This window comes from Canis aureus, chromosome 4 (assembly GCF_053574225.1).
Source record: "Canis aureus isolate CA01 chromosome 4, VMU_Caureus_v.1.0, whole genome shotgun sequence".
NCBI lineage: Eukaryota > Metazoa > Chordata > Mammalia > Carnivora > Canidae > Canis > Canis aureus.
In genome coordinates this window covers 42,128,996-42,154,698 of record NC_135614.1, presented here as the reverse complement: position 1 = coordinate 42,154,698, position 25,703 = coordinate 42,128,996, and the positions used below count along the sequence as shown (strand labels likewise).

Below are 25,703 nucleotides of genomic sequence, written 5' to 3'. Positions count from 1 at the left end.
GGCTATCTAAATCCAACATCCAAGCTCTTTCCACTCTGTCATGCTGGTGGTCTTTGGCCTTGCATCCAACCTAAAAAGCCTTAGCTATGCTCTGGTTCTTCCATATCTCCCAAGACCTTTGATCTAGTCTGTCACATTTACGGTCCATAATAGTTTATCATCCTTACTTGGGGATAAGACAAATGAATAAACTATGGCCAGGAAGCTAAGTGTTTCAAAATTCTTAATTGCTCAGATACCTTACCAAAAGGATCGCCAATGCTTATCATCTTCTTTGAAGTACAATCTGCCTCTACTTCAAATGGTATAAATTTTCCCTTTAACAACAGTTCTCACAAACCACAAACTTAGCCTGCAGAAATTGACATTGCAGACTAAACATTTACCATGATTTTTAGAAAAGCATATCATAATTATCACTTTTTCCACTGAACCAAAAGGAGCCAGAGACCACAAACATTTTCCATTTTCCCTATACTGACAGGTATGATATTCACAGTAAGCATTTAAAAGCGAGAACTATAGACAATTTTTAAAGAATTAATGGTTTCTGCAATCAAAAGAAGTCTTAAATTGACAATCTCAACAGAGTAAAACTTCAAACCCAAGATCATCTACAGTAAAAATTAAACTCCAAACTAGAAAAGCAATCAATAAGCTGGTCCACACATTATTAAGTTTAAATATGAACATACACATGGACCTGTTTCTCCCTTAATACTCTTAAGGCAGGGTCTGTGTTAAAGAACTAACGCCAGGTTTAATCCAAGTCTACTAGACACGAACACAATCAACTTGGCCAGCTTGTCCCCAGCTATTAGATTCATATGTATGATATATCCTGACATATGTATATATGTTCAGATCAAATCCTGTTAAAACAAATAGCATTTTAACAAAAATATTTCCATGTCCCAGCCAATGGTCCATTCATTTCATGTAATACTCAATACCACAAAATTCCACTTTAACAGAGATATGGACAATACCTTAAAATTCGATGTAATGAAAACTGAATTGTATGCAATTATACTAACCATATTTATATACATAACACATGTTCATCTGTTCTGTCTCTTCTCCAAGACCATACACTCCCCGAAGGGGTTGCCTCTGCAAATCAAGAGAACTTCAACAGTGCCACCTTGTGGACATTCTGTAAATATAAGGTGAGTTTCCTGGCACTCTAAAATGTTTGAGAAGCAAATTACACACAAAAATAAAATAAAACCAAAACAGTAGAAAGCAAACAAAAAAACAACAGATTTGCCTGAGAAAAATGGAGGCATAGCTTCATTTAGTTAAAAGCACTTATGAGGGACAAGTAGAATCACCAATTTTAAAAACTGCCCTATCTTTTCTTGATGTCAGATGAGACCTAAGTCCACAGAAAGGCTCAGGTGACAGGAATTCAGAGTTCTGGCACTGCACATACCAGAGAGGCTGCACCACAGGTTCACTCACCTTACGTAAACCCACTTATAATTCCCTCTCCCTGATCCCCTCACCCACCTTCTCTCTCATACAATTAAAACCATATCTGTTTCCCCTCTCTCATCATAAGTAATTATTACTGAACTGGGTTGTAAACATGTTTCTATACTTAGGGCCTATTTAAGGAATTTTCCAGAGGAACCAAACTATAATGATTTCAGCCTTTGCACTAACTTTTGAACCATCACCCATACAATCAACATAATAACCAAGAGGTATAATCTTTGTCATTTCACGCAATTTCTACTTGGTTTCCTACTCTATACAATGAGAAAGAGGACCAAGGATTAAGTGATGGCTAAGATCCCTCTTAGCAATGAAATTCTAGAAAGAGAGGGTTCTTATTTTCTTTCTAGAAATACTAATGAAGGAAATGGGGCAAACAATGCTACATTTCAGGATAAAAACAATGAGAGTGTCAAAATTCTCTAAGCCAACTCTCAAATATACTCAAACGCTCTTCATTATAGAAAGTAAACTTAAACATTTTGAAAAAAAGATTAGAAATTCAAACCTAGCCTGTCAGATTGCCTAGACATGAGCCCAGGTCCTATTTGCCATGGAAATACTTGGTATATGGAGCCCTGATGCACTGTAAATCACAGACATGCTAAGAGAACACCCACCCTTTGAAGTTATCCAGAAGCTCTGACAGGTTAGGGATGGTGACAATGGCACTGTTTATCTCTGGTCATTTCTAGGTCTACTCTGGCACGGCAGTTGAAACCTCTAGACTACATTGATCATATTAGAAGAAAATATTCTGGCTAGCATTCCCTTCAGAAGTGAAATCTATCTTACCTAGTCAAATTTATATTTAAAGTTAGAAGAAGAAAAGAAAGAAGAGGAGAGGGATAAAGAAAGAAAAAAGAATTAGTGATGAAAAATCAAAGGGGGATAAAATAGAGCACAAAGGATTTTTATAGCAGTGAAACCATTCTATGATACTATAATGGTAGATACATGTCATTATATATTTGCCAAAACCCATAGAATGTACACCACCAAGAGTGGGCCCTAATGTAAAGTATGGACTTTGGGTGATAACAGGTCAATGTAGGCCTATGTGTTATATAACAAATGAGTCATTCTGAATGAGATGTTAATAGTGGGGAGACTGGATGAGATAGTGATAGTGGAGTGGGGTGAAGATATGGAAAATATGGGAATTCTCTGTGTTTTTCATTCAATATTGCTATAAACCTAAAACTATTCTTAAAAAGTCTTCTTTTTTTTTTTTTTAAATCAAAGTAACCTTAACCAAAGGAGTATGTGGGTGTGGGGGATACAGGAGGAAGGGGGGAGAGAGAGAGAGAAAGAGAGAAATAGGGAGGGAGAAGATGCTGAAATATGTTTCAAAAAACGTGATAAAGACATGTCATCAGTTTTTCCAATACATCTTTTGCAATTCCTGAGCCTAAGTGTCACTCTACGTACAAATAAACATCCTAAAAATTTGGGGACACTTCTTAAACACAAACACTGCAGGAAAAATTGTCTCATATTTTTTTAAATTACTTATAAAGGCAAAATACAGATTATATACAGACTACATCAAAACTAACAACAGAGCATTAACTCATTAAACTAAATGAAACATGGGAACCCTGGGTGGCGCAGCGGTTTAGCGCCTGTCTTTGGCCCAGGGTGCGATCCTGGAGACCCAGGATCGAATCTCACATTGGGCTCCCGGTGCATGGAGCCTGCTTCTCCCTCTGCCTATGTCTCTGCCTCTCTCTCTCTGTGTGTGACTATCATAAATAAATAAAAATTTAAAAAATAATAATAATAAACTAAATGAAACAATGGTATAACCAATAATCAACACCATTAATCACAGAAACTGCCTACATCCCCTAAATAGATGCTAAATTATAACTGCTTTTCAAGTGCCATATACTAAATATAGTATGGGTCCCAAAGAAACTCAACTGTAGTCACACTGTACTCATTTATTCATTTAACAAATATCTACTCAGCTCCACCTAAGCCCTTGGACTGGATATTCTTCCACTGCTCAGCTTTTTAAAAGACAAGTACAGTTACCTGGTAAAGCGGTAATAAAGTCCCGCTGCAACATGGGCTTCAGGTAAGAGTTAATATGTCCATGCTGATAATGACACATTCGTGAAATAAGGTGTTCCACAAATTCCACTTGATCTGATTCAGACCACTGGTCAAAATATTTAATACACAAGTCTTTTTCTTTTTGATAGTTTCCTTCTGATGGCCTCTTTCTGGAGACGATCACAGATGATGTTCCATTACTTATCTATTTTAGAAAAATAAAAAAAACACACAATTAGTTTAATAAGGAAAAGAAATCTAATTAGTATTTCATTGGAAACATTTTTTTACTCTGTGCATTTAACCTTAAAGTGACAGTTATATCTTAAAGCCAAACTCATTCCTTCATTAATTCATTCATGAAGTAATTTAAAGTGTCTTCAGGGCATATGTCCTCAAATTAGTCTCTAAAGTAAATGTCAAATTTACAGCTTATATTTATAAAGCTAAATGTGTCTCAAGTCATTTTTTCCCAAAGCTTATTCCAAAACCATGTGGTTATTAGATAACTAATATCTAATGTTAGAGATGACTGTCAAAAAAAAACTTGTTCAACTTGGCCAAGTAGCAATGATTGACTAATAATAGTTTTACTTCCTCAAAGACCAAAGCCAATGCTATATTCATCTATGTCAATGGTTCTCACACCTTGTGCTTCACAATAACAAGAGGGGTTCTTAACCCACAGATTGCCTGACTCCACCACAGATGTCCTCATTTTATTTACTGGTCTGGAATACAGCCTGAGAATCGCTTCTAGGCCTTTTGGCTAAGATCCGGTGTGGAATACAGCCTGAGAATTTGCATTGCTAACAAGTTCCCAGGTGGTATTAATGCCGCTGGTCCAGAGAACGCACTTTAGAGACCACACTTTGAAAACCACTGGTCTAAAAAAAAAGAAAAAAAGAAAAAGAAAAGAAAACCACTGGTCTAGCTAACGAAGAAACCTGAAGGCAATTCAATCTTAAAAATTGAATCCATTTCCAAATTGTTTCCAGGGCTACCAGACTGCTGGCAAAACAGTTTAGACTTTTATTCCCTTTTTTTGATCACCTACTTTCAAAGTAACCCAAGGTAAACCACATATTCCCGAAATGACCCTTATCCTAAAGAGTTGGCCTATGATATCCCACAGACTTGTATAAGAAATGTGCATTTCTCATCAAATCTACATGGTCCTTACATAAAGCCAGTGTATTTTTTTTTTTTTTTTTTACAAATGAAAACTACATACACTACACCTGACAACAGCATCAAAAAAACAAAACAAAAAAAAAAAAATTGGAATCCCTAGACTGAAGCCACCACTGCCACTGATGCTATAAGGCTCAGTTTAAAAACAAAATTACAAAAAAAAAAAAAAAATTTTACCTCAATGCTTTCATCAAATATTTCCCAAGCTATCTGACCATCACTCCTTTGATAGCCCCTTCATGTGTAATAACCAAAAAGACTAGCATAGAAAATTTTGAAAACTGTAAAGTTGTATTATAAACATGGCTTAATTCCATCAGGAGCTTACACAGAAAGAACCAAGAGCTTTGTTATCACTATGTCCCCTAATTTAGAGTGGACTGAATCCATCTCAGAAAGAAGACCTCCTTTATAAATATCCATAGAAGCCTGGCTTTCCTTACTAAAATCTTATACATCATACCTGTCTGAAACAAGAAATGTCTACATTTAGAGGTATATAGTCAGAAGGCATTCAGCTCCCACCCCATTTATCCTACCACCTCCTCCTCTAGGAATGTTTTTTTCCTTGTAATTGGGTGAGGAAGAACTCAAGGATACCAAGTACCACCTTTTTCCCCCTTGTAATTTGGGTGTAGGAAAGCTCTCTGACACTGGGTACCACAAGAGGGCAGCACTGAAAAGATATTTTTAATGCAGCTTGTAGTAAGACATCTATCTAGCAGACCTTAAAAATCAACATTCAAAACAGTCAGAAGAAATGAAAATCCTTCACTGTGGTGAATATCAGCTGGTACTTTTACGCATAAGGGTGTTAATCATAATGTTATAACAGAATAATTAGAAATAACTGCCTAACTATAGGCAACTGGTTAAAGCAAATAGTAATACATCTACATAGAGTAATATAGCCATTAAAATTAGATTTATAAAGTTAAGATTTTAATAACAAGAGAATATGTTTATGAAATAATATTAAGGAACAAAAGACAAGATGCAGAATTTTATGCATTACATAGCATAATACATAGCATTACAGTTATTTGTGTGAAGGGGAACACACAAGACAGAGTAAAGGGTATGTACCAAAATGTTAAAAGTGCCTAATCTTGAGAAAAATCGCTGTACGTTTTCCTTCCTCTTTTCTTTCTATATTTTGTTAATTATAAATCACCAAAATAATTGCTTTCATAACAGGTTAATAAATATGATGGTAACAACCTGCACTGTACTGCTTTACAATTTACAAAATACTTCCACATCCACTATCTCATTTGATAAGCAAAAGGGTTATTATTTCACCTACAGAAGGCTTCCTAACCACCTAGCTTCCCTACAGCATTGGCATACCATCAACTAGTTGACTGAAAGACAGAACTAATGAAAGAAAAACCGAAAGCCAAAGTATTAAGAGCCAATGTGAATTGAAAAATCAATACTAAACTAAGACAATCCTATTGGAAAATACCAAATGTGAAAGAGGAACAGAAGCTGGTCTGCACATTGTTCCCCGAAATGGTGGCAAATGTACAATTCCACAGCACATTTTCCATTTCTGCTTCTAACCACCTGCTGGGAACAAAAGCATCTTCCTGGCATTGTTTTGCTTTGTTTCATTTCATCTTAAATCTGTTGGGCATACCTCATTCTTGCTAACTAATATACTCCTTTTGTTTCAAAATAAAATGAACCCAGAGAATATTTTAACATTATTCTCTTCAAATTTAAGTTTGTTTTGCCCTTAATAGTGTCTTTATGAAGGGAAAAGTTATTTGTACCATAATGGCTGATGGAAAGATCAAATCATGAAACTTTACATACCATTGCCCACACTTCCCCACCAGCCAAAAAACCCTGGAAGACTGGGAAGAAAACTGGCAGACTAAAACAGAGCCAGGAGAAAAGAAATGAGAGTTTAAAAGGAAAGGGCAAACTAACAAGAAATGTGGGAGAAAGGTGAGGGTAGAAAGACAAAGTCACCAATGCACACACACTGGTATGGCATGGTGCTTTTCTGGTGACAAAAAGGACACAACCTTTACCTTAGACTGTGGCAATAAACTGAATATTTTAGGCTACAGACACTTCAGAGTCTTTGTGGTAACACCAAAATTCTTTACTATTTGTAATGACACTTCCCTAAGAAACAGAAGATAAATTAGGGTGAATTCTGAAACTAGCAAATATGCACAAAAGAAAACAAAAATGCTTGTCTCTTGTTTTTTTACTGAGGACAGAAGCTGAGGGAGCATCTTATCTATAGTAAGTCAACTGCTATCATTCCTACCTGCCAAAGAGTATTTTTCTTTGGGGACTCATCTTCATTTTGATCCTCCATAACTGAAGTGTTCTAAGGGGGGAAAAACAGGTTATTTGAATTATGCCGAGTTTTGCAAATCCTAAATAACTACACCAAAATATAATTTTGAAATCCCAAACTACAATGTACCGACACAAACCCAAGAGTTATTTGGCTTGTGACCAACACACGCCATTTTGGGTCAAGAGAGTTGTGATCATCTTTCATAAATCAATATAGTTAGTGGCTGGACAAAAGCATAAAGTCTTTATTTATGAAGGTTGGACATGCTTAGAAAACAGGCTAAATTATAGGACTGGGGCTGAGCCTCTACCTCAGTCATCACTTATTCTCTCACTTATAGCAAGAAGCCCCAGAAACCCACTAAGTTCTTGATGATTGCTCAAAACATTTACTAGAATGTCTGCTATTCAGTAATCCATCCCAACCATCATCAGCAATTAGGACTGACAAAGCTCTGGAAGCCCCCTCTGCTTTTCTCTTTCCTCCCTTGATAACCTTGTTTTTCTGGAATGGCTTTACAATCTCCCTTAGAAGCACAGTGGGTGCCCCAACTTTCCCCCCGCCCCAAAGAGGAGGATGTTGGTAGCCAGTAACAATCTGGCTTGCCTTGGGAATACATCAACTTTTGATTTTTGTGTTTACTGCACAAAGAGGCACTGTGTAATTATTCTTTCTGGTGACCTAGTCGCTCAATAGATGCCCATTAACTGGAGATTATAAATGATTGGATTTTCCCTTTTGAAGCTTCTACCTAATGGCTAAATGGAAACTTAATGAGAAGGGAAAGTGGGAAAGTTGTGCTCTGAAAGGAATAGCAATTTGAGTCCCTCTAAGATTCCTTCCCAAAACTAAAATTCTAGGATTAGGGTATAAAACTTCTAACATTCTATAGTATTATTCAAAAGGTTCCTACAGATCTGTTTAAGTTATGTTTACAAGATTCTGTTTATTGCCCTTGAGGATATGCCTATCTCAAAATTTCCTTTTTTCCTTAATTTTCTTCAAGTCGTATGATGTTTGGACCCATACAGTATTTTCAAACAATTTGTTTGAAAAACCCACTGTGAATAATGACAGAAGAAACACCACTGAATACTAGTGCTCTGTTGGCCACATAGCTGGCTCTAATGAGGGATACAAGTATGATGTAGTACAAAAGTCAAAGGCTTTGAAACCAGAGAGAAGTTGGAATTCTGATCTGGTCACACTCAGTGTGTGTGTGTGTGTGTGTGTGTGTGTGTGTGTGTGTGTGATCTTGAGCAAGCTGTTTTACCCATGGACAAATACAAACCACATAAAGGTGTTGTGGGGACTGAGACTCCCCAGCACAGTGCACAGCGTTTAACTAGTATTCAAAAAAATCTGTTCACGCCCTGCTCTGAAGATGCTACTTTCCTCCAAGTGCTATCTTCTCATAGTTTTCCAACCTAAGACTTGGTCAGAATAGCTTCAGATGGCTGCATATAGAGAAAATCCACTGGTTCCTCAATAAATTATTTTAAGCCCCACAGCGCCAAGGTATGCAGTGGGGAAGAAGGGTAGGAGGGCCAGGCTCCCTGTATGTGAAAACGAACCACAAGCTAGAAAGGAAGGCAATGTGTCCAAGAGGCCAGAATAGCTTTATAGTGGAGACAGCAATAAATGATCCTGAATAGGAAGAAGAGGATGGAGACTAGGAAAACAAAAGTAGTATTTCTCTCTCCCTGTAATTTTCCTTTTATTGCTATCTTGAAGGACTTGGGATTAATAAAGCTGGCAGGGGAGTGAATAAAATGGGAACAGTGACTCAGTATGTCATCATCTGGGTCCAACTGGTAGTTACAAAGCCGTATTTGCAGGGTCAGGGTCACAATGTCCTGGGTTCTAAGAGTGACAAGAAGGAGAGCATGACCACAAAACATGAGAAGTTAAGTATATAAGATGGGAAGTCCCTGCCCTCATCTTCAGGCACCCCAGGAAATGTATAAGGAATGCATATATATAGTGTTTTAAACTAAAAGCTTTTGTTATACAGGAGTCTGAACCCACCAGAACTATTCGGACTTAAGCTACCTAAATATTTTCCTCATTCAGGGAGGAAATAAAGTTAAGTGAGAAGACCCCACAGACTACACAAAAAACAACCATCTTTACATTTTAATATAATTCCTCCTTCTATTCATTCCAAAACAGAGAAATGATGTTTATTTATACAGATGAGAAAGAAAACAACCCCTCTGATTTAAAAAAAAAAAAAAAGGCAACTATTCTCTTAAGGCTTGATAAAAGTGAATAAAGATAGACAATTTAATAAAATTGTATTTAATAAAGCTCTGGGGTGGCTGGAATAGCTCCCCCACCATACATATCTTTTCAACTTCTCTTATAAAGCCTTTAGGAGATGCCAAAGGGAAAATGTCACTCTCAAGCTACACTAATCAGAGGATCATTTCCAAGGAGTATTTCAGGTGACACAAGAGAAGCTCAGAGTGAGGAGGGTCCTAGGGTCTAATTAAGTTTGGCAAATGTTCTATGCTCCTGTGCACTCTCTCTCCTGCTGACCTCGCCCTCTCTTTTTTCCCCCCTCCCTCCCATCTTTCTTTGTCTCACACACACTCTCACAAAGTCATAATATATCTCATTAAGATACTAAAGGCTCTGTAATGTCCTATAATTAAATCATGCTAAATTAGTTTAATCCAGTTTTCCCAAGTTTGTTGGACATAGACATCCCCCTTTTATATTTCTTAATAATAGTTCAGCATGTATTAGCAAACACTGGACTAGAACAGTAGCATGGCATAATTCCTGCCTCCTCCCACTTCACTGGACAAGTATTTCTGAGACCAAGGATATGCCTACTTTGCTAAGTATAATATATTCCTCTCCTATTCCCCATTTTTCTCAGCCTGCAACATGAGACTGTGAGGTTAAGGAGAGACAGCAAGAATAGAAAATTCTTATAAGAGCCACAATTTTATTCTTTAAAAATTAAAACGAAAACAAGGCCACAGGTTCAAGGATGAGGTAAGAAAAAACAATGAGTTGGCCAAAAGAAAAGGAAGGTGTTTTCCTACATCCACATTCTCAGATGAAACCATGAGTTAAGCCAATCTGAAAGCTGAAACCCTCATTAAGTCTCCATCACTTCTGGGAAAGGAAAGTTCTCTTAAATATCAACTTGACTTATTCACTTCCTACCCTTCTCATCACCATCTTTCTTCTTACACCTACCAAGCAGCATTACAAGTATATAAAAATGCAGACCTTCCTTCTGATACTACTTCCAATGAAAGACACAATCTAGGAAGAAGCAACTATACTCAGGCTTATCAACCTTAAGACTTTGACATTTTGGGTCAGATAATTCTGTGTTTTGAGGGCACTGTCATGTGCATTGTAGGATGGTTCACAGCATCCCTGGCCACTCTATATGCTAGATGCTGGAAGCAAGAGGTGGGGTGGGGGTGCCAGCAGCAACACTGCCGCCTCTTCTCAACAACCACTGCTCTAAGAGTATGGCTTCCTTGGGAAGATGTACTTCATCAATTGCCATCTAAGGCTCAGACTTTCTTTCTCTTCACATGTTTTTCCTTTGGCCCCTGTGACAAGATGGGACTTCTTCAAATAGTGTCTGAGATCACCATGGCCAAGTAATTCATGTAATATATAGATTTCTAAATTCTGAGGTAAGACCCACTTGCCTTTAAATTCATACTTGGGAAAATCTGAATCAGGAGTTCTTTGCTAGAGATCCATGGCTGGTTGGTGTAGATAAGGGCTACAAATACCTTGAAGTCATATATAAAAGTTAGTGTGTATACATGCCTATGTCTCTGTATTTAAAAGACTGCAGTGGCAAAATAGGAGAAGAATATATTGTGTTTACCAAAGTGGTCATTTCTAGGGGATATCTCGATGCTCAGACAAAAAAGGATGCTCAGACAAAAAAAGGGTCCCAGGGTCTAATAAAGTTTGACAAATGTCATATGCTACAAAAGCCACTAGGCTCTCTCCCTCCCCACCTCCAAGGTTAAAATATACTTCATTAAGATATTAAAGGCTCAGAAATGTCCCATAATTAACAGCTAGGTTAAGACAGTTTAATCTAGCTTTCCCAAGTTTGTTGGCCATGGGCCTCTCCCTTTTACAATAATACTAATTTTAACGACAACTCAGCATATATTGGCAAACACCAGACTAAGGCAATAGTACGGCCTAAATCCTTCCTCTTCCCATTTCACCAAACCAATGGTTCTAGGAAACAAAGGAAATGACCACTTTGGTATAAACACAATATATTCCTATCCTATTCCCTACCATCTTTCCCAGACTACTTACTATATGAGGTGAGTCTGTGTGTAGGTACAATAAGCTCTAAGCAGTGATATATCTTAGCCAGTAGGTGCCACCAGCTAACCCAGAATACATTTTACTTGGAAAATTCTCTACTTTAAGAGTTACATAAGAGGAATAAATGTCCTACTTTAAAAATGCTGCAAATTCTGCGTTATGAGTTTCATGATGAGAAATGCTTATACAATATAAGATTTTCATACAAAAAGAATCTTTCCTCCTGAGAGGAAACAAAAAAACCCTACAAGGGATCTGGAAAACATGGGAACATTCTGCCATTTTCTTTAGTGTTTTAAAATTTGGGGATTTAAGACATTAAGAATGACAGATATATAATGTAAAGTGTTCCTAGCTAACTTTATTGGGTCTCTAACCTAGGCTTGTTTCATATATTGTCTTTTAATTTTCAGAAAAAAATATGAACGTATATAGCAATTTTACAGGAAAAAAACGAGGAACATAATTAAGTCATTAAGAGTCACACAGTAAATGAGAAATGCAGGACTCAGATCTAGGTCTATTCTACTCAGAAATCAATGTACTTTCCATACAGAAAAACACATCTCAGGTGTTTTCCAACTGCTGGTTGTGGCCTATGAGATTAATTTAATGGGCTGCAACCAACAATTTTTAATAAAATGAAATTGAATCTGGGCATTCCCCTGCCCACATGGGTAAGCATAACAAAAATCACAAAGGGCAAATAAAAGGAATGAGCGAAAACAGAACAGGAAAATTCAAATTAAAGGAAAGCAAGAGTCTTTAATGAACAGAACAATATTCAAGTCAAATCACTGAGTGACAAAAGAGCTTTTAAATCCCTAAATGGCATAATTTATGAAGAGGATAATGTATACCTTTATATACTAAATATAAAATTCCACAAAATGTAACAAGGGAAAAAGTTACAACTTTTTAAAAAAATTTTTTAAGATTTTATTTATTTATTCATGAGAGGCAGAGACATAGGCAGAGGGAGAAGCAGGCTCCTCACAGGGAGCCCAATGCAGGACTCAATCCCAGAACCCTGGGATCACGCCCTAAGCCAAAGACAGATGCTCAACTGCTGAGCTACCCAGGCGTCCCACAACTTCTTATTTTTAGAACACTTTTTTGTCTTTGACAGATCAAGTAGATCAAATTAAAAAAACAAACAAACCACATTTGACTTTCCATGGAACATTTAAAAAAAAAAAACAAAACAAGGGCAGCCCCAGTGGCTCAGCGGTTTAGTGCCACCTTCAGCCCAGGGCATGATCCTGGAAACCTGGGATCGAGTCACACGTCGGGCTCCCTGCATGGAGCCTGCTTCTCCCTCTCCCTCTCCCTCTTCTATTTTCATGAATAAATAAATTATTTTAATAAATAAATAAATAAATAAATAAATAAATAAATAAATAAATAAAACAAATAACACAATTGATACAGCATCCTTGGGCCACAAACAAAATATGAAATACAGTTAGAAATCAGGAAAAGATTATTGTATATTTAAGATCAGGACAAGCAGAAATATCAAAATCTAGTTTGCCAGTTACTGTCTGCCATAAATTCCAAAGAGAAAAGGCACAATGATTGATACAAACAAATCAAACACTTTTGTGTTGCTATTGTTAATTCCACCCAGGCCCCAGTAATCTAGCTTAATATTCTTCCCCCTTAAACCTAAATATTAACATTGCTGGGAAATGAGATCACTGAAGAGGCAGAATCATTTGAAAAAAAGAAGACACAAACTTGTATTAAAAAGCAGTCCCTTCTCTCATACTGATCTTACAATTCAGAGGGAAGCCATGAATCCATTTGTACATACAAGACTTTTTAAAACAGTTCCAGCTACCATTAAACAAAGCTTAATCAAAATCCCTCTTGTCCCTCCACACAAATACCAAACTACAGTAACAATATTTTCTTTCTACAATACAAAATTAAAAATTAAAAATGTAAATTCACTGAGGATTTGTCTGAAATCACTGCTACCTGATTTCTATAATGTAGTAAGTTTTGTTTCAGTTTCTCTAACCTGCAGTTCCATTCAAATGTCTAACTAGGTATTTGGTTGTTACTGACACCCCATGACAAGATCATACTGAAGTATCTGGAAGAATTAATAACAGGGTAAAATTTTTCTTCCCCACCAACTATTTTTTAAAAGAGAGGAATGTATATACTATTAGATACTTAAAATTTTTTTAAAGCTATGATAGTGCTGGCAAAGCAAGATAAAAGAAACAAAATAGAAAGTGCAGAAAAAGATTCACTTATACTTACAAATTTGTATACGACAGTTACAGCTTCGAATTGGTGAGAAAGGGATAATTTTAAAAAGAGTATTGAAAATAAAAGCTGAAATGCTACCTCATATTACATTCCAATTATATTATGGATATAAAGAAACAAGTGTGAAAAACTATAATTATAAAACTACTAAAAGCAAGCATACAGGAGTTTTTAAAAATTCACTGAACAGGGGAAAGGCTGTCTACACATGATACCAAACATAGAAATAAATGTAGATTTGATTAGATAAAAAAATTCAAACTCATGAATGTTCACAATCAATAAATATTAAAAAACAAATACACTGGGGGAATATTACAATGTATGATAAATAACACCATATAAAGATTTCTAATAAACAGGGAAACCAAAACTAATTTCTTAATAGGCAAATAAGCAAAAAGTACAGATATTTCTAAATGAGAAATTTAAATGCCCAAAAAAAGAACACATACAACAATAAAAAGGAGATGCAATTTTTCACCTACCAAAATTAGCAACTTTTATCTCTACATACTGTATAGGAATTGGGTTCTCTGGTAAGATTATAAACTGTTACTTTTTAGAACCTATTTATCAATATATAACTTCAAAAAGTACTAGATAGCACTGGGCATAATTTAACTTATGCAATTTATCCTAACAAATTATAGACCTATATAAAATAGTAGCTGCAACAATTTAGGACATGGAAAAATAGAAAACAATGTAAATGCCCAACAACAGAGTGTCATTTAAAAATATGACAGGAGAGGGCAGCCCGGGTGGTTCAGCAGTTTAGCACCACCTTCGGCCCAGGGCGTGATCCTGGAGCCCAGGGATTGAGTCCCACGTAGGGCTCCCTGCATGGGGCCTACTTCTCCCTCTGCCTCTGTCTCTGCCTCTCTCTCTCTCTTTCTCTGTGTCTCTCTGGTCTCTCATGAGTAAATAAATTAAACCTTTAAGATATATATATATATATATATATATATATATATATATATATATAATATATATATATATATATATGATAGGAGAAATTTTTAGTTCTTTTAAAAAAACATTTCTACTAAAGTATATAATACAATAAAGGGCTTAATTCTCAAGTTTTAACTAGTACTCAAACCAACATAACACTACCAGGCTCCAAATACTTGCTTCATATTATTTCCCAGTCATTAATGCTGAAAGATAACCACTATTTTCTTAATATTACCATAGATTCATAGATTCACATTTGAATTTTAAATAAACAGATTCATATCATATATACTTTGAGTCTGGCTTCTTTTGCTTACCATTATGATTTGAGATTCTTAAATTCAGCAGCAGTTAATTCTGTTACACTGCTATATGTTATTTCAAAAATTATATATTCATTTTATGCTGATGAAAACTTCTACTTCTGGCATTTAAAATAATTCTGCCATGTCTGTTGGTGTACATAAATATATAGTTCTATTGGGTCTATAGTAGAAGTGAATAGCTAGGTCATAAAGTATACACACTGCCAACTTTTCCAAAGTAATTCTACCTAATAATCACTCCCAACAGCAGTGTATGTGACCAGTGTATGTATCTTTACCAGGTATGGGGTGTATTTTTTTCATCTGGTTGGTTTTAGGTTTATTTTTGTTGCTTAATTTCAACATTCTGTTGGGTGTACAATAGTATCTCCCTGTGGTTTAATCTCCATCTTCCTGATGATTAATGATATTGAACACATTTTGACAAATGTATCAGTCATTTGGATATCTTCTTTTATAAAGTGACATTTTAAAAGCTTTGGACCAGCTCCTTCCGTAACAACTTAAGCTGATCTGTGAAAATGGTTCACTATTCACCTGACCCAGAAAATCCCACAAAGCCATGCAAATCAAGAGGTGCAAATCAAGAGACTCAAATATTCATGTTAACTTTAAAAACATCTATGAAACTGCCAAGGCCATCAAGGGTATGCTTATCCAAAAAGCCGTCAAATACTAGAAAAATGAACTTGACAAAAGTAATGTGTGCCATTCCATCACTACAGTGGTAGCACAGAGTTGGTAGGTATACCCAGGCCTAACAGTGGGGCTGGATACAGGGCTGGTGGCCCAAGAGTACTGAATTTTCATTGCACATGCTTCAAAATGCAGGCAGTTATACTAAATTAAAAGGTTTAGATGTATTTGAGCACATCCAGGTAAACAAAGCCTCCAAGATGCAGCATAGAATTTACAGAGCTCATGGTCAGAGTAATTCATACATGAACTTTCCCTTGCCACATTGAGATGATCTTTACTGAAAAGAAGCAAACTGTTCCTAAATCAAGAAGAGGTGGTTGTACAGAAGAAAGATATCCCAGAAGAAACCAAAGAAACAAAAACTGATGGCCCAGAAATAAATATGGCATAAAATAAATGCAAACAAAAAAGATTTTTTTAAGCTTTTGACTATTTTTTAGTTGGACAGTCTTCCCTTACCGATTTCTAGAAATTCTTTATATATTCTAGAATAGAATCCTTTTTCAAACATGTTTATTGCAAAGGTCTTCTCTTAATCTGGGGCTCAACTTTTCATTTTTTTTTAATGGTGTCTTTTGATAAAGATAAGTAATTGATTTTAATGAAATATAATGTATTGCTTCCTTTATTATAATTTGTAACTTCTACATCCTGCTTAAGAAACATTTCTTCTCCTAAAGTCATAAAGATATTCTCTCATGCAGTAGCCTAGAAGTTTTTACTTTATCTTTTACACTTACATCTAAAATTCACCTATACTAATCTTTATGGAAAGTAGAGGAGTCAGGATTATGTTTTTCAAATTGCAGTTTGCAACTCACTATGGTTTATAATATCAATTTAATGGATAACTAGCATTTTTTTTAAAAAATGAAATAGGAAAAAACAGTGCACATCCCCTATTTCATCAATTCTAACATATTTTTTCAAATTTCAATCTCTAAAATTGAGATATTAACGATCAATGGTATCTTACAATTAAAAATGGTAGCATTTTTTCTGAATGCTACATAAAATAATGGCATATCTTACAATCCATGCTGTCTTAGATTTCTTTTTTTTCCTAAAGAAAATTTATGAGAGAGAGAGAGAGAATGAATGAGTGTGAGTGAGGGGACAGAGGAGGAGGGAAAGAATCTCAAGCAGACTCCTCGTCAAGCACAGAGCCCAGTGCAGGGCTGGATCTCACGACCCTGAGAGATCATGACCTGAGCCAAAATCAAGAGTCAGATGCTCAACTGACTGAGCCCACCCAGGCACCCCCTAGCTGTCTTATATTTCACAATGGAATACAGTATACATGTTGGGGGTGATTGTAGGAGTGTATGTTATGTTCTAAACATACAAATACATACATAAAACATATATATAATATATATGTGTATATATATAAATTACATATACAAACACATGCTCACATATACTAGATCTAACTGTAAATTTTTTGTTGTTATTGTAAATGAAAATTTTGTTTCTTACTGTGAAAGTACTTAAAAAACGCTGAAATCTCCTGGTTAAGGTATTAAAGTACAACAAATCCCATACTGCAAAAGTTACCATCTTTTCAGTTTTCTTTCGATTCTCCTAGTTATATCAAAAGAGATTTTAATATGTCTTTAATACTTTCAATTGTCTGTTTTTAATAAAAAGAGGTGGCCTCCTGTTCAGTTTACTGTAACAAACAGTATCTGGCTAGAATTTCATATGCCTCTCAGCAAGTGCCATTGGTTTTCCAGTCATGCAGTGATACAGTCCCCTTTTCTAATTTCTTAAAAGAAATCAGATTTCTAAAATATGTGCAGCAGACAAAAGGAAAAATGATACACAAAGATGTCAAAAACTGTGAAGGTTATACACACCTATCTAAAGTTAGGGGAAAACTACCTGAGAAGAATATAACGTGAAAGAAGGTCTAACGTATATTTTAAATTTAAAAAGGGGGGGATTCAAAATATATCTGTATCACTCCATCTTTATGAATAAAATTAATGTTATTTGTTTAGAACAATATTTAGAAAATGTCTGTCAAAATGCTAACAATATTATCTCTGTATATTTTATTTTCCATTTGCTTAAAAGGCACATCTCTTTTTAACAGCAAGAAACAGTGATTTTTAAAATTAAACTTAAAAAAGTAAAAACTCGGGATCCCTGGGTGGCGAAGCAGTTTAGCGCCTGCCTTTGGCCCAGGGCGTGATCCTGGAGACCGGGGATCGAATCCCACGTTGGGCTCCCGGTGCATGGAGCCTGCTTCTCCATGTCTCTGCCTCTCTCTCTCTCTCTCTCTCTCTCTCTCTCTGTGACTATCATAAATAAATAAAAATTAAAAAAAAAAAAAAAAGTAAAAACTCGGAGCAATGGGTGGCTCAGTCAATAAAGCTTTGGCTCAGGTCATGATCATGGAGTCCCAGGACTGAGCCTCACGTTGGGCTCCCTGCTCAGCGGGGAGTCTGCTTCTCCCTCTACCCCTCCCATTGCTCCTTCTCAATCTCTCTCTCTCTTAAAAAAAAAAAAAAGTAAAAACTCCATCCCAAGACCCCAGATACATATGCTCTAGGCTAAAAAAACAGAAACTAGTTCCTGAAAGTTGAGGGAGGAGTCAGATCCTGCTGCATGTCATCTGACTTCTCTGCCTGCTTTCTCATCCAGAAAACTGAAGTGGAAACAGGCCTCCCTGACAGGGAGTGAGAAAATTTAAAAGAGAATCCTAGCACTAATAAGGGACCCCTCAGTCAAATTTAACCCCCCAAAGGGCAGAAATGCTTGGCTGTGTTATTCATTCTGTATTCTTACCACTTAGGATAATCCATGGCACACTACTGAAATACAGAAGCATAATAAATACTTGTTGACATGAATCTTAAAGTTATTATTACTTTTTCTATGAACTGTAATGACAAAAACAGTAATTTTGTTTCTGCTTACTCCTTTCCTATATTTTCCAAATTGTCTACAATGAGCAAGTTTTCAAAATGTAAGGGGGAAAAAACCAATGCAACAATTTCTGGGGCTCACAAAATGCGGTTAAGAAACTAAAATCTATTTTCGGAAAGGCAGTCATCTTTATCACCCCTGAAAGTACTCATCTACCTAGATAAAAGAAGAACACATTATTAATTATTTGACTGTTTAAAAAGTTCCAACAGGGCAGCCCCGGTGGCGCAGCGGTTTAGCGCCGCCTGCAGCCAGGGTGTGATCCTGGAGACCCGGGATCAAGTCCCACATCAGGCTCCCTGCATGGAGCCTGCTTCTCCCTCTGCCGTGTCTCTGCCCTCCCCCCCGCCGTGTCTCTCATGAATAAATAAATAAAATCTTTAAAAAACAAAAAGTTTCAACAGAAGGATAGATAAAAGTCTGCTGGAGTCTCCCCTAAGAAGGCAAATAGGGGACTGGCAAAATGTGCACTTAAATGCTTCCTGGTGCTTATTAATGCTTCAAAGAGAACTACAAAAGTAAAAACTGTAAAATGTTTCATATTCACTAAAGGAAGACAGAAAAAGAAGGTGCTTTCAAAGAAGCTAGGAGAAGAATGGTCAAAAGACCCTGAGTCACGGCACCACAGAGGGAGTCAGTAAGCTGAAGTGTAAAGAGCAGGCCTGTAGGGACCCAGTGCCCCACTGCAAACTGCACTCTGACAATGAAAAACTATCTGACTTCCTGTAAATTACTTGACTTCTCTCTCAGATTTAGTTTCCTCTTTTATAGGGCAGGGATAACACTGTCTATGTTGCAGGAACAGAAATAACATGTGCAAAGCACTGACAAACATATCACTGTTCAGTGGGGGGAAAAATATAAAACAGAAAAGGTCCTTTTTTTTCTTCTACCATTAATCATTAAAAAAAAAAACACACACACATGAAAGCATTTATCAATGATGTCAGCCAAAGCTAGAGAAATACCATACTACATTACAATAATTTCTTATTGTGTTTAAGTATAACTTGGCAGACTAATCTAAGATTCAAACATAAAACCTACCTGAAGAAATTACAAAACAATGAATTACATTTATAAGAATTGTAGCTACCACTTCCTGAGCACCAATTAGAGATTATATTGCTTAAAGAAAACTAAAACCGCCAAAAACGTGAAAAAGTAAGAGATGATGACTTCAACACAATGCCAGTCAAAATCCCAGCAGGCATTCCCCCCAACAAATTGAGCTGATTTTAAAATTCATGTGGAAATATAAAAGCACAAGGCAATCTGGAAGGACTAAGCTAGAGAATTTACACCGTGAGATATCAAAATATATAGCTATAGTAACTAAGTGCTATGTAGAGAAAAGACAAACTGATCGACAGAACAAAAAAGCATCTAAACTCAGATCACACATTACAACTTCACCTGACTGAAAACCAAGGCCCTACTCTCTAATTAAAGGGAGAAAAAAATCCGTTCTAGATAGATTACAGATCTGAATGTAAAGGTAAAATAATAAAGCTTTTAGAAGAAACCATAGGACATAATCTTGGAATTAAGCAAAGCTTTCTTAAACATAACTACTAACCAGAAAGAAAAATATGATCAACTAGATTAAAATAGTTTCTGTTCATTGAAAATAATATTAAGAGGTTGAAAAGCTGATTAAAATGTTCTAAAACTGATTTACATTGATGGTGCAACACTGAACTGCATACTACTGCAATAGCTGAATTTAATGATATGTAAAATATCTCTCAATTTTTTAAAAGAAATTTAAAAGAAAAAAATGTCTGGAACATTAAGGAGAAAAAAAAATACTTTAAATCAATAAGGAACACACACACACATACAACCAATCAAAAATTGGGTAGAACATTTGTACAGGCACCTCACAAAAGAAAGTACCAAATCCCATTAAAAAATTAAAAATAAAAAAAAAAATTAAAACTCAGGGGATGCCTGGGTTGGCTCAGCGGTTTAGCACCTGCCTTCGGCTCAGGGCATGATCCTGGAGTCCTGCATCAGACTTCCTGCATGGAGCCTGCTTCTCCCTCTGCCTGTGTCTCTGCTTCTCTCTCTCTCTCTCTCTGGTCTCTCATGAATAAATAAATAAAATCTTTAAAAAATAATAAAAAATAAAAAAATCAACCAAAGTACTGCCCAAAGACAACCATCATTTGCATTGTGGTACACAGACGGAGAATTACACGTGTATAAATTAACATTGTTTGAAACAAGCTCTTGAGTCACTGCTTTTTTTCATGGGTCATGCATATGTTATGTTACTGAAGACCCACATTTTCATTTTCAATGGTGATAATTTGCTTCATCTCATAATTTACTTAATACAGGCAATAATGGACATTAAACTTTTTACTATTTTACTCACTGCTGCAAAGAACCTTCATGCCTACATTAAATAGTTATTACCTCTTTGGTCAATTTCCTAGAATTGCTGGATCCATGAGAATGTGCATTTAGTCAATGGATATCTGCACTGAGTTTCATTTTCTTTGTCTAATCTTTTTTTTTTTTTTCATTAAAACACACACATCATATTACAAGTTATTAACTCCAATAGGCAATTCTTATTGTTCACGTTTCTGGACCTATCAGTAAGTTTGAGCATTTCCTCCTTCTTGATATATTTCATTCACTTAGCTCCCAGGACTCTGCATTTGGCAAGTTCTCAGAACTCAACTACAAGAAATGTTAAAGTTCCTCTGACAAAAGTTAAATAAAATCAGAAGTAAACTAGGATCTGCTAAAGGAGTACAAATAAATGAAGAGAAAAATGGTAAAAAATTAGGGTACATATAAAATAATTTTTCCCATTTTTTTAATTTTTTAAAATATGACTGACCACCTGAGAAGTACAAAATGTTGCTGAATGAAATTAAACAAGCCACAAATAAATGGGAAGCCATCCTGTGTTCACGAACTGCAAAAAGGCTGTGACAAGTTAAAGACACAAACTGCAAACCCTACAACAATCCATGAAAAAAGAATCAAGCAAATGAAGTCTAATCTTTTTTCCCCAGATGTATTTTGAAGCTTTGTTAGGCAAAGCATATACATTTAGGGTTGATTGTTATATTCTTTTGATAAGTTAATCCCTTTATCATTATGAAATACCTTACTTGATTCCTGATAACATGCCTTGCTCTAAAATCTACTTTGCCTAATATTAATACTAATTTTCTTTGATTTTTATATTTCCTTTAATTAGTCATTTACAGTATATATCTTTTTCTGTCCTTTTACTCTTAACCAGTGTGTCTTTGTGAAGTGGGTTTCTTTTAGGTAGCATCTAGTTACCCAGTTTTATAATCTCTGTTTTTTAATTGGAGAATTTTGACTCCCTATATTTAATTACTAATATGTTTGTTTTAAATATACCGTCTTGCTGCTTTTTTTATTTGTCCCATCTACTCTTTGTTGGCCTTTTATTCTTTTCTGCCTTATTTGAGATTCATTGCGTTTTTCAGTGAATCCATTTTCATCTTTACTATTGGCTTATTAAAAACCCAACAGCATTTTTTGTAAACATAGAAAAACCCATCCTAAAATTCAGATGAAATCTCAAGGGCCTCCAAATAGCCAAAGCAATTCTGAAAAACAATACTGGAGGTTCACTCTTCCTGATTTTAACACTGCCTACACATAGCTATAACAATCAAAACAATGAAATGCTGGCATACAGACAGACCGATGGAATGGAGAGCCCAGAAATAAACCCTCATATATAGTCAAGCGTGCCAAAATCATTCAATGGGGGGAAAGGACAATCTCCACAAATGGTGCTGAGAAAAATGGATATCCACATGCAAAAGAATGAAGTTGGACCCTTACCTTACACCTTACATAAAACTCAAAATAGATCAAAAACCTGAACACAAGAGCTAAAACTGTAAAATTCTCAGGAAAAATTACATAAAGGAGAAGTTTCATGACCCTCAACTTGGCAATGATCTCTTAGATATAATCCCGAAAGCATAGGCTACAAACATAAAAATGGATAAATTAGACTACATCAAAATTAAAAACTCCTGTGCATCAAAGAATATAATCAACAGAGTGAAGAGGCAATCTGCAAAATGGGAGAATATATCTGCAAATCATGTTATCTGATAAGGGATTAAAATAAAATCCAGGTATAAAAAAATTCTTAGAACTTAACAACAAAAGACTGAACAACCTGATTTAAATGGGCAAAGGACCTGAACAGACACTTCTCCAAGAAGATATACTAATGGCCAAAAAGCTTATGAGATACTTACTCAGCATCACTAATTATTAGGAAAATGAAAATCAAAACCAATGAGATATCATCTCACATCTAACAGAATGACTACTATCATTATTAACAACAGAAAATAACAAGACGTTAAGTGGAACCCTTGTACACTGATGGTGGAAATGTAAAAATGGTATAGTTGCTATGAAAAACTAAATGGGGGCAGCCTGGGTGGCTCAGCTGTTTGGCGCCTGTCTTCAGCCCAGGGCCTGATCCTGGAGACCTGGGATCAAGTCCCACATCAGGCTCCCTGCGTGGAACCTGCTTCTCCCTCTGCCTGTGTCTCTGCCTCTCTCTCTCTCTTTCTCTCTCTGTGTCTCTCATGAATAATAAATAAAATCTTAAAAAAAAAAAAAAAACACTAAATGTTAGTTCCTCAACAAATCAAGAATAGAATTACCAATATCAATCAGCAAGACCACTTTGGGGTATACATCTAAAAGAAGTAAAAGATCTCAAGGAGATATTTGTATGTTCATGCTCATATGGCAGCATTATTCACAACAGCCAAAAAGTGAAAGCAACTCCAGTGTCCATTGAAGGAACAACTGCTAAATAAAATACAATATAAACATGAAGTATTTAGCCCTAAAAAGGAAGGAAATTCTTGTACATGCTAAAATACAGAAGAACCCTGAGGACCTTACTCTAAGTGAAATAAGTCAGTCACAAAAACACAAATACTTTATGATTCCACTTACATGAAGTATCCAGAGTACTCAAATTCATAGACACAGAAAGTAGAATGGTTGTTCCTTCTCCCTCCAGGAGAGATGAGTTGTTGTTGTTTAGTGGGTATGAAAAAGTTCTCAAGACTGGTTGTACAACTATGTGAATATGCTTAACACTACTGCACTGTACACTCAAAAATGGTTAAAATGGTAAATTTTATGTTATGTGTATTTTACCACATAAATTTTTTTAAACGCAATAAACAGCTTCTAAAGTAATATATATATGCACATACATGTAACTGATTAAAGCAAAAACAGTAACAATAGGTCATAGGCTTTGTAAAAATAAAATGTATGACAACAGCACAAGGATGGGAGGAGGGAAGTACAAGTACACAAGTTTAAGGTCTTTCTTCCCAAACACATAAAGCAGTATCTTATTATTTTAAGATAGGCTGTGACAAGTTAAAGACACAAACTGCAAACCCTACAACAAACCATGAAAAAAGAATCAAGCAAATGAAGTCTAATAAGCCAATGGTAAGGATGAAAATGGATTCACTGAAAAACGCAATGAATCTCAAATAAGGCAGAAAAGAATAAAAGGCCAACAAAGAGTAGATGGGACAAATAAAAAAGCAGCAAGACGGCATATTTAAAACAAACATATTAGTAATTAAATATAGGGAGTCAAAATTCTCCAATTAAAAAACAGAGATTATAAAACTGGGTAACTAGATGCTACCTAAAAGAAACCCACTTCACAAAGACACACTGGTTAAGAGTAAAAGGACAGAAAAAGATATATACTGTAAATGACTAATTAAAGGAAATATAAAAATCAAAGAAGATTAGTATTAACATTAGGCAAAGTAGATTTTAGAGCAAGGCATGTTATCAGGGATCAAGTAAGGTATTTCATAATGATAAAGGGATTAACTTATCAAAAGAATATAACAATCAACCCTAAATGTATATGCCTTGCCTAACAAAGCTTCAAAATACATCTGGGGAAAAAAAACAAACAAACAAACAAAAAAAAAAAAAAAAAACGACACATCTCAAAGGAGAAATAGACAAATCCAAATTTATATTTGAACACTTCAACACTACTCTCTTAACTATACATAGAACAAGCAGACAGAAAAGAGTAAAGATATGGAGGACGTGAATAACACTATCAGCTAATTTAACTTGATTGACATTTATAGAACACTCTACTCAACTAGAGAACACATTCTTTCTAACAACATTTACGAAGATAAATGTTATTCTGGGCCATAAAACAGGTTTCAATAAATTTTAAAGGACTGAAGTCACCTAAAAAAAAATGCTCTAGGATGACAAAGAATTTATCTAAAATCAATCTAATAGAAAATCTCAAAAAGGTCTGGAAATTAAACAATGCATCACTAAACAACATGTGGATCAAAAAAGAAATGACAGGATGCCTGGGTGGCTCAGCGGTTTAGCGCTTGCCTTCGGCCCAGGGAGTGATCCTGGAGTCCGAGGATCAAGTCTCACATCGGGCTCCCTGCGTGGAGCCTGCTTCTCCCTCTGCCTGTGTCTCTGCCTCTCTCTCTCTCTCCCTCTCTCCCTCTCTCTCTGTGACTCTCATGAATAAATAAAATCTTTAAAAAAAAAAAAAAAAAGAAATCACAAGGAAAATTAGAAAATATTGTGAACTGAATGAAAGTGAAAATGGGATATAACTAAAGTGGTAATCAGAGAGAAACTTAACAGCATTAAATGCATTAGAAAAGAAAATGGTCTTCAAAGCAATAATCTAAGCTTCTACTGTAAAAAACTAAGAAGTTAGCAAATTAAACCCAGAATAAGCAGTAGGAAGGAAATAACAAAGACGAGATCCAAAATTAACATAATATAATACAGAAAGACAATAATGAAAAATCCACAAAACCAAAGTCATGTCTTTGAAACAATTAATTGATAAAAACTTTTAGCCACACTGATAAGGAAAAAAATAGGTAAGAAACAAATTTCCAGTCTCAGGATCAAAATCAGGAACATGAATACAGATCATACAGACATTAAAGGAAAATAAGAAAATATTGTAAATTTACACTGATATATTCCACAACTCAGATGAAAGGGCAAATTCCTCA

At 35.5% G+C, this 25,703-nt stretch overlaps 1 protein-coding gene across 10 annotated transcripts in view; it reads right to left on the bottom strand.

The window, feature by feature from the left end:
* FBXW11 (F-box and WD repeat domain containing 11) overlaps positions 1 to 25,703 on the bottom strand; it is a 125,059-nt gene that overhangs the window by 35,715 nt on the left and 63,641 nt on the right. For 6 of the 10 annotated variants that reach the window (XM_077895540.1, XM_077895544.1, XM_077895541.1 and 3 more), the window contains 2 exons: positions 7,043 to 7,105; positions 3,541 to 3,766 (listed from right to left, as the gene is read on the bottom strand). In XM_077895540.1, the coding sequence (XP_077751666.1) occupies positions 3,541 to 3,766; positions 7,043 to 7,105 (289 nt within the window). The remainder of the gene's footprint in view (positions 1 to 3,540; positions 3,767 to 7,042; positions 7,106 to 25,703) is intronic. The other 4 variants (XM_077895542.1, XM_077895548.1, XM_077895549.1 and 1 more) reach the window with 1 other exon arrangement.